The sequence below is a fragment of the Microcaecilia unicolor genome, chromosome 9 (assembly GCF_901765095.1).
Source record: "Microcaecilia unicolor chromosome 9, aMicUni1.1, whole genome shotgun sequence".
In the NCBI taxonomy this organism is placed as follows: Eukaryota; Metazoa; Chordata; class Amphibia; order Gymnophiona; family Siphonopidae; genus Microcaecilia; species Microcaecilia unicolor.
The window spans coordinates 221,044,311-221,057,489 of NC_044039.1; the positions used below are offsets into that span (position 1 = coordinate 221,044,311).

The window sequence follows — 13,179 nt, forward strand, 5'->3', positions numbered from 1 at the left end:
GGAGGAGAAAGAGGTGGTGAGCTCATGGATATCGCAGGGCTGGCTAAAGCCAAGGGAAAGGAACTGGGCCAGCAAGTAATAGAGTGGTGTGAGGGCTGGGCTCAGAGGGGGAGGTTGCTCCAAAGAAGGAGGTGAGGGAGAGTTAGGGCTGGCTACCACAGGGTCGAAGCGGGCAGTTGTCAGGAGCTATAGCTGACAGGTAAAGGGGAGGGGACCCTGCTACTTCCCCTGGCTAGTGGAGAAGAGCTGGAAGGGAGAAGTAAGGTGGTGGAGGCCATGTTTTGAACTGCAATGTTTGAGCTACAGTGATTTAAACTGCAGTGATTTGAACTACAAGGATTTTTGAACTGCAATGTTGGAACTACAATATTTTGAACTGCAATGTTTGAACTACAGTGATTTGAACTACAAGGGTTTGAACTGCAAGGTTTTGATCTACACTGCTTTGAATGGCAATGATTTGCGTTGCACTATTTGACACTCTAAATTTCATTTGAACTATTTTTGGGTGCTGGTGAAACGACAGTGCTTTTCAACTGCTGTCCTGTGGGAGAAAGGAGGGGGTGTTGAGCTGTGGGTTTGTTTTTTTTTCCTTTCTTTCTTTCCGGGCTCATTGTTTGGGGAGCTAAGAAGTGAGAACTGTTGCTGTTATTAACTGCTTTGTTCTGGCAACCTTCCGAAACAGGAGGGGAACTGCATGAAAGTAAAAAAGCCTTGTACAGAGGATTACCATATGTCTGTTTTCTTTTTCTTCTCTATGTGTGGATTACAATGAGGGGAAGGGCCTAGGAGCCTGGAGGTCCTTTTCTCACTCCAGGGGGAGGAGGTCAAATGTGGTACATGTTCCCAAAGAGGGGGCTGGTGACCTTACTGGAAGCGGGCTGAAATTCTGGACCAATGCTTACGGGTCCGGAGGGACCGGAGGCCAGGGAAGTCCCTAACACAGGGCAGAGATTTCTACCCCTGCAAACCCAACATCCTGGGATACAGTAGAAGGCGATGAACCTGACAAAATGGCCACCAAAGCTTCTTAGAGTGCAGGAGTTGTTGGCACTGAGCCCACCAAAACCGCCACTGGAGCAGGGCTGGACTGAACTTCCAGAGACGGAGTACTGACGGCCAAAGAAGGCAAAAGTGGCATGTCCACAGAAGTAAAGCAAAGCGTGCAGAAACTGGTAGCCAAGAGCTTACCACCACAGTGCACAAAGACTTAATAGGCTCAGACATAGAGAACAATAAATATACTCATAGAAAACAGCCAGTCTCGCGACCTCCAAGGCACTGAAGCCCCACAATCTTCCCACAGCACAAGTGCTCTCAAAAAGAACAGCAGTGACGTTTTTTTTTTTTTAGATAGAGGCAGGAGAAAAAGAGAAGGGAAAACTGAGATAAAGCGGTAAAAAATGGAAAAGGGGGAGCAGGGAGGGACTATACCACTAGGTGTACACCTGAGGCACGGGATATTCTCAACCCCAAACTCAACTGAACCTGAAAGCAGGACAGTAGGCCACACAGAAGTAACAACAGCGCACAGGAGCTGCTATCTCACCTGCTGGAGATAGAAAATACTGGCTTGGTTGCTAAGCCGCAGGAGTTTATGAGGCACAACTCATTTGAGGTCTCTATCTCCACCTGCTGGTGGATGGTCACAACCCATTTGTCTGGACAGATCCTTGGGACATAATGAGTGCAAAATTCTACTTGGAATATATTGAGTTATTAAGGAACTCAAATATGGAGGCATTAGCCAATTTCAACAACTTGAACTTAATTCAATGCCATATAGGGAGCCAATGGTCATGTTTAAACAACAGTGTAACATGATCCAATTTGTAAAAATTTCCCAGAATTCTAAATGAAGTATTTTGCACAGCCTGTCACTGCTTTAAATTAAATTGAGACAAGCCTGCATAAACGATGCCCTCATTAGTTAATTCGTCTCTAAAATTTAAAAAAAAATTTTTTAAAGGAGATAACCAAGTAATCCAGCTGTAATTCAGCCTGACAGAGGTCAGAATTCAATGCTTCCTGGAAAACAAATTACAGGAACAGCTCCCAGGGATGCTACCACGGCCCTTGTTTTCTCTTCCACCTCTTTTTTTTTCCCTGAAGCAATTAAATGTTATCAGAAGTGACAGGCAGCATTTGGGCAAAGCTGTAAACAAACATGAATCCATTTGTCAGATCTGCAGTGATCTGATTGTTCTGCCTTAACTGATCAGGGTTTGTCTAAACCCTGTCAGAACCCATTGCTTTTCTGCTTCCTCATTCTTCAATAGAATAAGACAGATTTTTTTTGAGGTAGGAAGGAGGGGAGCTGTTCATTGTCATCTGGAAGGGATTTCTGACACCATCAGTCTAATGTCCCAGGACCTTTAAATCCAAATGGCCAAGGTCCACTGCTGTCAGGAATGTCTAAATACCTTCTGTGATTTTTTTTTTTTTGCTGTAGGTCAGGTGTACAGTTTTTTTTTTTTTAGACACGTCAACTAAATTACACTGAATGACAAAGAGCAAGCACTCACCCTGAAGAATCTGGAAAACAGTTTCTATGTTCCTACATGACCATCTTATTTCCCATATGTCTTTAGCTGTGGGAGACTGTTCCTTAGGAAAGTGAAGCCTAAAGTCTATTCTGCAACGCACAAACAGCATCTTAAGTATTTGATGTTAATGTCAATTGAGGATGACATTTTAAAACTGGTCAACTTCATTGATGAGTGTGCAAGACTAAAAGCCAGCAAAGGTTTGAGTACAATAATGAACAACAAAATATGAAATGTAGAACCATATCTATATATTAGAAATACTGCATGGTAACCTGGTAGTGCTCGGATAGTGGGCATTCCATAAGTATATGAGCACTGCCATCCTGGGACAAACCAAAGGCCCATCAAGCTTGGTATCCTGTTTCCAATCCAGGTCACAAGTATCTGGCAAGATTCCACACAAGTAAAATAGATTTTGATTGTAAACCACAGAAAGGCGGTATATCAAGTCCCATTCTCTTTTATGCTGCTAATCCCAGGAATAAGCAGTGGATTCCAGCTGATTTAGAACTTGGGCTTGAAAGTAGCTGGACTGGACTGGGAGATAGGGTCAATTTTCACACTACTAGCACATTCACTGCCTCACCAGGAGCAAGGCTAGAAAAGCTGGTGTGCAGCACATTTACCTGTGCAGGTAGCGTGAAAATGTAGGCTCCCTGTTATAGAATTACCTTTCATATGTATAGTGTTGTTACAAATTCTTACAGCCTAACTACATGGATAGCCATCAATATTCAGTTGTTCTCCTCTGCTAAGGAAGGAGGTTGTGTTAAATTAACTACTTAGATCTACAAAAAGTGGTTGAATTCTGCTGATAACTTTATAGTGGACAAAGATGAACCAGGTCTTCTTGTTTCAGTCTTTGGAATCCTTGGTCGTCCTCCCACTTTTATTTCATTTCTTGTTGTTGTCCGTGGGGCGTCTAGAGTTCTCCGCCTTCTGGCGGATATTTTTTTCTCTTCTTGTTTTATGGTCATCCCCACTTATTCCTTCATCTTTATTGCTTCCCGGGGAACCAGCTCTTCCTATCTGTATATTACAGACAGTTGAAATTGAAATTTATTACTTCTAACCCACCCTTGAGGTACAAAAAAAAACATAAATAAATAAAAAAAAAACATACATACAAAAGGCAAAAACAAACAAAAAAAAATCACAAAAAATGCAATATACAGCATCAGCAAAGAGTGCACTTTTTTTGTCCATCTGTTAAGCAGGATTATGATAGGCCTGCTGCAATAAAAGTTCCTTCAAGCCTTTCTTAAAGGCAGGCTGGGAAGCTTCACCTTTAAGTCATAGGGGTAAGGGGTAATCTATTCCACTAAGTAGGCCCATAAACAGAAAAAGCACTTGACCATGTAACTTCTAATCGTATATTTTGAAATGCAGGAACAAGTAGTTCATCTTTGTGTTGTGACCTCAAGGATTGCGCACGAGGTAAATAATATGTAGAGTCCTGGTACAAAGGCTGAAGTATCACTAACAATGAAATAATACCCTACCACGCATTAGCAACCATTTCAAACACCTCAGGTGGACATAAATATGCTCTGAACGTGAAAGACATAACAGAAGTTGTGCAGCAGAGTTAAACCACCTGCAGAGCCCAAAAACAGAAACCTGGGAGGCAAAGGCAGACAATACTACAGTAATCTACAGTATTGAACACCACTGCTTGCACAACTCTCTTAAAGTCTACTCGGTGCAAAAGAGGTTTCAATTTACTCAATAATCTCAGTTTAAAATACGGTCCTAATCGCCACTTGTACATGTGATCGAAAAGTGAAAGCAGAATCTAATATTAGCCCCTACTTTTCTTTACCTGTGTTGACCCTTTTACTTGAGTGCCCATCAAAGAAATCTCATCTGGAAGTTCAAATGATGTATCTGAAACCAGCCACATAACCTCTGTAATCTATTTTCCTGTACAGGCAATACATATATTTAGCACTTCTCCAGACAGAGGCACTGAATATATGTGGAATAGTTAAACTGTAGCTGGTATTTGAAAAAGAAAAACACTGACTGGGGGGGTTTAGATATTGACCCCTCATTGTTTTAGGTCATACGTTAGTGTCCCCTTTTTATGTGTTTTGCCTTTCTTCATAACATTTTTCTAAGAAGCTGTTTTTGTGTCTTCCTTTCTCAGAAGTTTTGAAGAGCTGTTTTTCTTTCGAAGAGGTGGATTATTAGAGATACCTACACTATAATAAGACATCTCTCTTGACTGATCTTCCCTAATATTTTTGTTATATTAGCAGATAGCAAGTAGGCCTCAGAGTAGGTGAAGGGATTTATTTGCAATTTTATTGTAAGTACATTAACCATTCAATTAGTGCCAGGGCAATCCAGGGGTGGAATTGAGGAAGAGCTCGGAATTACATGAACACCAGCTAAATGATTATGTAGGACAACATGAAAAGCAGTCTTTAACTACGTCAGGCTAGCTACATGGGTATCCGGAAAACCAGAAAAGCCCAAGATATTCAATGCCTGGCCAGGATAAGACTCAGCATGAATATGTCTCTCTAATTTAGCTGTAAAGAAACACTGACTGCCACTGGCTGAATATTAGCTAGAACAAATTTAGTTAAGCCAAATATATTATGTTGTTTTGTTTTTGTTTTTTTTTAAGTATGGGGGCGTGGGACACACCAGTGCCCAGTCCTCTAGCTGCCACTTCAGTTCAACCTATCACTTCCAAGGCAGCTACCACAGGGTAACTGGGCCTCCAACAGCCTTGTGCCATTCTGCAGGGACAAGAGGCTTGTTCTCCATGGGACTCAGTCTATGCTCCTGCTCAGCTCTGCAACCAACCCCTCCTCCCAACAAGATCAAGCCCAAAACATCAGCCCCCCCCCACCCCCAACAATGACTAGGCCCCTAGTTAATGGCCACTGAATGCTCTCTCCTGATGCTCTTCCCCCACCACCCTGCTAACTCTTCCCTAATTAGCCATAATTATCAACCCCTGCCATCAATTTCACCATAATTGTACTAATTATTTCCATCAGGCTACCAGACTACCCCCTCCTCCCCCCTAGACTTATGATCATCCCACGAAAGTATACCATCAGCTGGAGCCATCCTGCTGCTGGGCTTTATTCCTGTTCCAATTGCGGTGCACCCTTCCCATTAAACACTCCAAATGATTCTCTTTTGCTGTGAAGCCCTGGATTCAGTCTGCAGGTGCACCAAATTACCTTCTTGGGATTTTATCTTCTTGTAACGGTTTCCAAGCAACAGAACTCGGGGTTCATGACCCACACAGTAGAGCATCAGCTCAGGGATGCAGAAAGACTTGAGCACCGTATCAGAGGAGGATGAGGGGCACACCAAGGGGTATGCATGGGCCGTATTCGCATCATCTGGACTTATATTCTGAATTTTCAGTTTTATGATCTCTGTTTCAAAATTTCTTTTCCTAGTGTGCAAAACATGAACTTTTCATTCAGCAAACCTGCAGTGAAGCCCCTATATTCAGGAAACTAATCACCATAGATTTTAAAAGTGCACAAAAATCACATTTAGTCATTGAGATTGCTGTGCCCATAGCTTTACACTGATTAAACACAAAAAATCGAGAGCTCAGTGATAACCTGCACATAGCTGCAAAACTTTGACATTTCTTGTAGTTTTGGAGAAGCAAGGGACAAACAACTTGAGGTGATGGCAGCCTCCCAGAATCTTTCAGCCTACTGCCCAGAGAGAGAGCCAGTGAGAGAGAGAGAGAACGTGAGCAAGCGAGAGACCCCCCTACTGTGGTGGGGGGGGGGGGGAGAGAGATTCCTTCCTACAGTCCAGAGAGAGAAGAGAAGGTGGAGGGGAGAGATCCCTCCCTACTTCCCAGAGAAAGACCCCCTAGTACCCAGATAGAGTGAGAATAATTGTCAACAGGAGAAATCCCCTCCTCTTGCCAGGAGAGAGGCAACAACAGAGTGAGAGCCCCTCCTACTGCCCAAAGCGAGAGAGAAAACCCTTCTCCCCCCACTGCTGACAGAGAGGGAGCAAGAGAGGCCCCATGCTAATGATAAGGAAGTGGGGTGATCATTTAGCTTAACTTGAATACTCAATGCTACTATACAGATATGCAGCAGCACTGAATAAACAGACAGTGAGGCACTGTACCAGCACTATCCATTTAAATGCATAAATTATCCAGAGTACCACCACCAAACAGACAATTCTTAAAAGTCTGCCCTTGCTCCTCCCCTTCCTATATGTTCAAGCAGATTTCCAGCCCAATACGATTCCACAGCTAAGCGTTATATGTTCACCAAACAAATGCTGAATGTATAACTGGCCAGGAATATTGGGCCAGCTAGTTTTCTTAACAGATGTGTTTTTGTTAAGAATTGCCTGGGAGTATGCAACACCAAAGCAGCCCCCCTCCCAAAAAAAGAACACAAAACAAAGGTAAGAAAGAGTGACAGACAGAATAAGGACACAGGAGAGAGAAAGGGAAAGGGGACACAGAGCTGGGAAGGAAAGGAGTAAGAGAGCGAGCCAGGGAAAGACAATTAGCAGTTTTTCACCTCAGCTTTGGTGACCGGAGATTTGTCAATTCCTCTGTTGACGGATTCCCAGGACCTGGCTGTTAGCATACAAGCAAAGAGTGGGTAGAGGTCTCCAGCCCCCAGCCGCCGGCTGTAGCGCTGTACTCCTTTCATATCTGCATTGATCAGGGAGTGCCAGAGCCGACAGTAATCTATCCGAAACTCTTCTGTCAGGACCTGGGGAGAGCGAAAAGGAATCCAGAAGCAGCGATCAGCCTAGAGCTGGAACGAGTCATTTCAACCTAGCACTGGCCACAGAAATCAAAAGCTACACTGTAGACTGACATGAAGACTGCACGTCACCCAAACCCAAGAAGCTGATCCATTGCTTATCACACAGAGAAATTATTTTTATTTCCCTAAGTAAGGCTGCAACTTCCAGGACGTGATTGAGTGGAAACCCCACTTACACAAGTCATCTACACACAGGCTAGCCAGAGCCATCTCTACCAGGGGCATAGCTAGACTTCGGCAGGAGGGGGGTCCAGAGATCAAGGTGAGGGGACACATTATAGCCCCCCAGGCGCCGCTGACCCCCCCCCCGCCTCTTTTGACCCCACCCCATTCCTTTCGACCCCCTCCTGTTCCGCCAACCCTCCCCCGCCAGCCGAAGTCCCTTTCAGTGCCGGTCTCTGAGTCCGGCGCGTTTGCTGATCTGGATTCTGTTTCTGTGAGTCCTGACGTCCTGCAGGTTCCGTGCACGACATCAGGACTCACAAACCAGAATCCAGATCAGCAACGCGCCAGACTCGAAACTGGCACTGAAGAGGACTTCGGCTGGCGGGGGTTGGGGACCCCCGCCAGCATAAGTACCTGAAGGCGGTGGCGGATTGGTGGCGGGGGGGGTGGGTCAAATGTGGTGGGGGAGGGTAGGTGGCGGGGGGGGGGGGGGGGGAAAGCAGGGGGGCCAGGGCTAAATCTGTGGGGGCCCATGCCCCCACCTAGCTACGCCCCTAATCTCTACCCGGGGTCATTCACCATCCCACCTTACTCGGGCATAGAACCTAATGCCCACAGGAGACTGTGGATGCTGTGTTTCATAGAGCAAAGACATTGGTCACTTTCTAGCCCACAAATCTCCCAATTAAAGTTGTATATGATGTGTCCCGGTGTTTGGAGGGAGACTGCTCAACCTATTCCACTTTTCTGCACTTCCCTCCCAGTGAACTGTGGTATCTGTAGTTCTCTTCCATGTACTACCCAGGGTATCAGGAGAGAGTGTCAAAAACGCTGAACCACCCCAAAATGTGAGGTTCGGCTTCTAGCTGCACATCAAACGTTTTCCCCAGGCTACGAAGAATACAATGGCTCCCTTCTCCTCACCTGATATAACCCATGGTCCAGCAGGATAATTTCAGCTGTTCCAGTCGCCAAATCCTTCCTTACCAGGACATTCCCTGGGTGGGGGTCACAGTGCACAAACCCATTTATGAAAATCATCTCACTGTACATTCTGCCAAGACCACGTGATACCTGGAACAGGGGAAGAGAAAGGGCAGCTCAAATAAACATGGACAAGGGGCAGAAATCATTTAAAATGTATTTACACCCATGCACTCCCAGGAAAGACGGGAAAAGTAAAGGAAGAAAAGCATATATTTTACACAGGGACTCTCAATCTGATATTAAACACCATATAAAAATCACAGCAACACTGCATGACATTGCATCATAGTAGACGATAGTAAAAAAAAAAAAAAGAGAGAGAGAAAAAAGTGCCCCACCTCATCTGCCCAGTTCTTCTTCTTCATATTATAAAGATAGCAGCAGTGATTCGGATTCTGTCTAGCCTTTTCCTCCCCAGTAAGTCTCCATCTTTGGCAGATGAGCACACAGGGTCTCCTCTTTAATTCACACCCAGATACCCCCAACCCCATGTCCAATCATAAGGCCTTCTAATAGCCTAAACAGTCAGTAACTGCAGCCTGACCTTTGTGTTAACATCTGGCGACCCCTTCCTCCCCCAAAGCCTTTACGGATGATATTCAGCACCACCGACATGCTGGACCAGTCCAGCCAGACTTTGGGGAGTTGGAGCTTTATTTACACAACTGAAAATGCAACAGTCATCGATAATCCTCATATCATAGGAGATGTCATCCTCCCCCTCCTGTTCCAACTCCACCCACTGCTTAATCTCCTGGGTCTGCCATTCTAGAATAACATGCATTTGGGAGGCATAATAATATTTTTAAATATTAGGTACCTCCAACCCCCCCCCCCCCATCCTTTTTCCTCAACCACAGGATGTGGCACACCACTCAAGGATTCTGACCCACCAAAATAAACTGATGCAGGATACGATGGGTATACCCAGTAGAAGAAAGGAGGTATAACTGCCCCTGTACAAGTCATTGTTATGATTCATTTGGAGTACTATGTTCAGTTTTGAAGGTCATATCTTCCTACAGACATCAAAAAACTTGAAGTATTTTCAGAGTAAGGTGACAAAAATGATGAGAAACGACTTGATCTTTCCGCTGCTTTTGACACTGTCGATCACAGCATACTTCTCGATACCCTGTCCTCACTTGGATTCCAGGGCTCTGTCCTTTCCTGGTTCTCTGCCTACCTCTCCCTCCGCACCTTTAGTGTTCACTCTGGTGGATCCTCTTCTACTTCTATCCCTCTGCCTGTCGGTGTACCTCAGGGTTCTGTTCTTGGTCCCCTCCTCTTTTCTATCTACACTTCTTCCCTTGGTTCATTAATCTCATCCCATGGCTTTTCCTACCATCTCTATGCTGATGACTCCCAAATCTACCTTTCTACCCCTGATATCTCACCTTGCATCCAAACCAAAGTTTCAGCGTGCTTGTCTGACATTGCTGTCTGGATGTCTCAATGCCACCTGAAATTAAATGTGACCAAAACCGAGCTTCTCATTTTCCCCCCCAAACCCACCTCCCCGCTCCCCCCGTTTTCTATTTCTCTTGATGGCTCTCTCATTCTCCCTGTCTCCTCAGCTCGAAACCTTGGGGTCATCTTTGACTCTTCTCTCTCCTTCTCTGCTCATATCCAGCAGATCGCCAAGACCTGTCGTTTTTTTCTTTACAACATCCGTAAAATCCACCCCTTTCTTTCCGAACACTCTACCAAAACCCTCATCCACACCCTTGTCACCTCTCGTTTAGACTACTGCAATCTGCTTCTTGCTGGCCTCCCACTTAGTCACCTCTCCCCTCTCCAGTCGGTTCAAAACTCTGCTGCCCGTCTCGTCTTCCGCCAGGGTCGCTTTACTCATACTACCCCTCTCCTCAAGACCCTTCACTGGCTCCCTATCCGTTTTCGCATCCTGTTCAAACTTCTTCTACTAACCTATAAATGTACTCACTCTGCTGCTCCCCAGTATCTCTCCACACTCGTCCTTCCCTACACCCCTTCCCGTGCACTCCGCTCCATGGATAAATCCTTCTTATCTGTTCCCTTCTCCACTACTGCCAACTCCAGACTTCGCGCCTTCTGTCTCGCTGCACCCTACGCCTGGAATAAACTTCCTGAGCCCCTACGTCTTGCCCCATCCTTGGCCACCTTTAAATCTAGACTGAAAGCCCACCTCTTTAACATTGCTTTCGACTCGTAACCACTTGTAACCACTCGCCTCCACCTACCCTCCTCTCTTCCTTCCCATTCACATTAATTGATTTGATTTGCTTACTTTATTTATTTTTTTGTCTATTAGATTGTAAGCTCTTTGAGCAGGGACTGTCTTTCTTCTATGTTTGTGCAGCGCTGCGTACGCCTTGTAGCGCTATAGAAATGCTAAATAGTAGTAGCAGTAATATATACCCTAGAGGAGATAGGGGAATATGATACAGATGATTAAATACTTAAAAGGTACTAATATGCAAACTAATCTTTTTCAAAGATGGGGAAGTGGTATAAACAAGGGTCTTGAGTTGAGGTCGCAGGATGGCAGACTTAGGAGCAATATCCAGAAATACGTTTTCACAGAAAGGATGGTGGTTGCCCTCCCATGAAGACAAAAACTGTGACAGAATTCAAGAATGCTTGCAGAGGATCGCTATATAGAAAGAAGATAGAATCAAATTAAAACAAAACACCAATGCCAGGCAGATTTCTACAGTCTGGCTCCTGTAAATGACAAAGACAGATCAGAGTCAAGCCTGGAGAGAGCTTTGATGGCAACTCCAGTGGTTGGGAAGTAGAACCAGTGCCAGGCAGACTTCTACAATTTGTGTCTCAAAATTGAGAGGGAGAGATAGGGATTACATAAGTACATAAGTACATAAGTACATAAGTAGTGCCATACTGGGAAAGACCAAAGGTCCATCTAGCCCAGCATCCTGTCACCGACAGTGGCCAATCCAGGTCAAGGGCACCTGGCACGCTCCCCAAACGTAAAAACATTCCAGACAAGTTATATTACATTACATTCAAAGCATATGTTATCATTGCAGGTACTGCATATCTCTGCCGGGGAAAGGGTAAAATCAAAGTTGGTATTAGCGAATAAATGATGCTATTTAGCAGTGGAGAGAGAGGAAGACATTCTTAGGGTTTGAGGAAACGATACTGTGGTATTATTAAGATTGCATCATATATATTTATTTGTAGTATTTGTATCCCACATTTTCCCACCAGTTTGCAGGCTCAATGTGGCTTACATTATGCCATAATGGCGATCGCCATTACCGGGTGAAGGATTACAAATGATATTGCAATTAAGGCACATACATGGTAAAGTGGAAAATACAGTGGAATTACATAGAAGTTCATACTTGATAGAATAGGTTATAACATAGGTTAAATAGTCAATTATAGAAGAACATTTCCAGCATGAGAAATAAAGTGGTAGTGTGTATTGCGTAGCTTATATTGGTAGCAACGAGGTAGTCAGTCAGGTATAAAGAGTTCGGTTTTGTCTAGTTCATGTAACGTCTAGTTGTCTGGTATTTAGGAAGGATCATTATGGAATGCCTTCTTGAATAGGTCTGTTTTCAGTAGTTTTCGGAAGATTGTTAGGTCGTTCGTTGTTTTTATGGTCTTTGGTAGTGCGTTCCAAAGCTGAGTGCTGATGTAGGAGAAGCTGGATGCATATATGGTTTTATATTTAAGTCCTTTACAGCTGGGGTAGTGGAGATTCAAGAATGTGCGTGCTGATTTTTTTGTGTTCCTAGTTGGCAAATCTATGAGATCTTTCGCTGATTCACCACAAAGGAGACACTAACTGACACCACAACCCTGAGGCAGAGATCGAAACGCTGGCCACCGTAGGCTGTGCTTAGTACTCCAGGTGGTTGAGAGATCGAGTGGCTCGTAGAAAAAAAGAGAAAAAGAAAAAAAAGAATAAATAACGAGCAGAACAGCAAGCAAGGCAAAGCTGCTCCTTAAGCTAAGTGATTTAAGAAAAAAAAATTTTTTTTATATTAAGATGGCAAGAAAGACAATTTAGACTGCCAGAGGGTTTTAAGGCCAATGATGAAGAAGTCCAGCCCCCGCTATCAAAAATAAAGCTGGGGGCTTCTCGAGGCCTTTTCCTCAAAAAAAGAAAGAAACGTTCACCTTTCTAGCTAAGTTTTTTTCTCAAGTCTGGAGAGGATATACTTATGTAATTATATATCCCTACAGTTATACATATTGTTAAGCTACAAAAAAAGGGGAATACCTCATAATGTGATAAGAGTTAATAAATCTATGAGGTCTGACATCTAGATCGGGGCTTCTCCGTGAACGATTTTGTGGACCAGGGTGCAAACCTTGAACGCAATTCGTTCTTTTAGTGGGTGCCAATGTAGTTTCTCTCTTAATGGTTTGGCACTTTCGTATTTCGTTTTTCCAAATACGAGTCTAGCTGCTGTGTTTTGGGCAGTTTGAAGTTTCTTAATGATTTGTTCTTTGCATCCGGCATAAATGGCATTACAGTAATCTAGGTGGCTTAGTACCATTGATTATACCAGGCTGCAGAAAATTTCCCTTGGGAAGAAAAGGTTTAAGTCTTTTGAGTTTCCACATTGAGTGGAACATTTTCTTTGCTGTGTTTTTTGCATGGTTTTCGAGTGTGAGATTCGGTCGATTGTTACTCCAAGAATTTTCAGACTGTCTGAGACAGGAAG

The 13,179-nt window shown here is 44.2% G+C and overlaps 1 protein-coding gene across 1 annotated transcript in view; it reads right to left on the reverse strand.

The window, feature by feature from the left end:
- The window catches only part of ADCK1 (aarF domain containing kinase 1), a 179,890-nt gene that overhangs the window by 27,461 nt on the left and 139,250 nt on the right, over positions 1-13,179 (reverse strand). Inside the window, exons 8-9 of the mRNA XM_030215362.1 lie at positions 8,429-8,578; positions 7,085-7,282 (exon numbers count right to left, since the gene is read on the reverse strand). Coding sequence (XP_030071222.1) covers positions 7,085-7,282; positions 8,429-8,578 — 348 coding nt within the window. The remainder of the gene's footprint in view (positions 1-7,084; positions 7,283-8,428; positions 8,579-13,179) is intronic.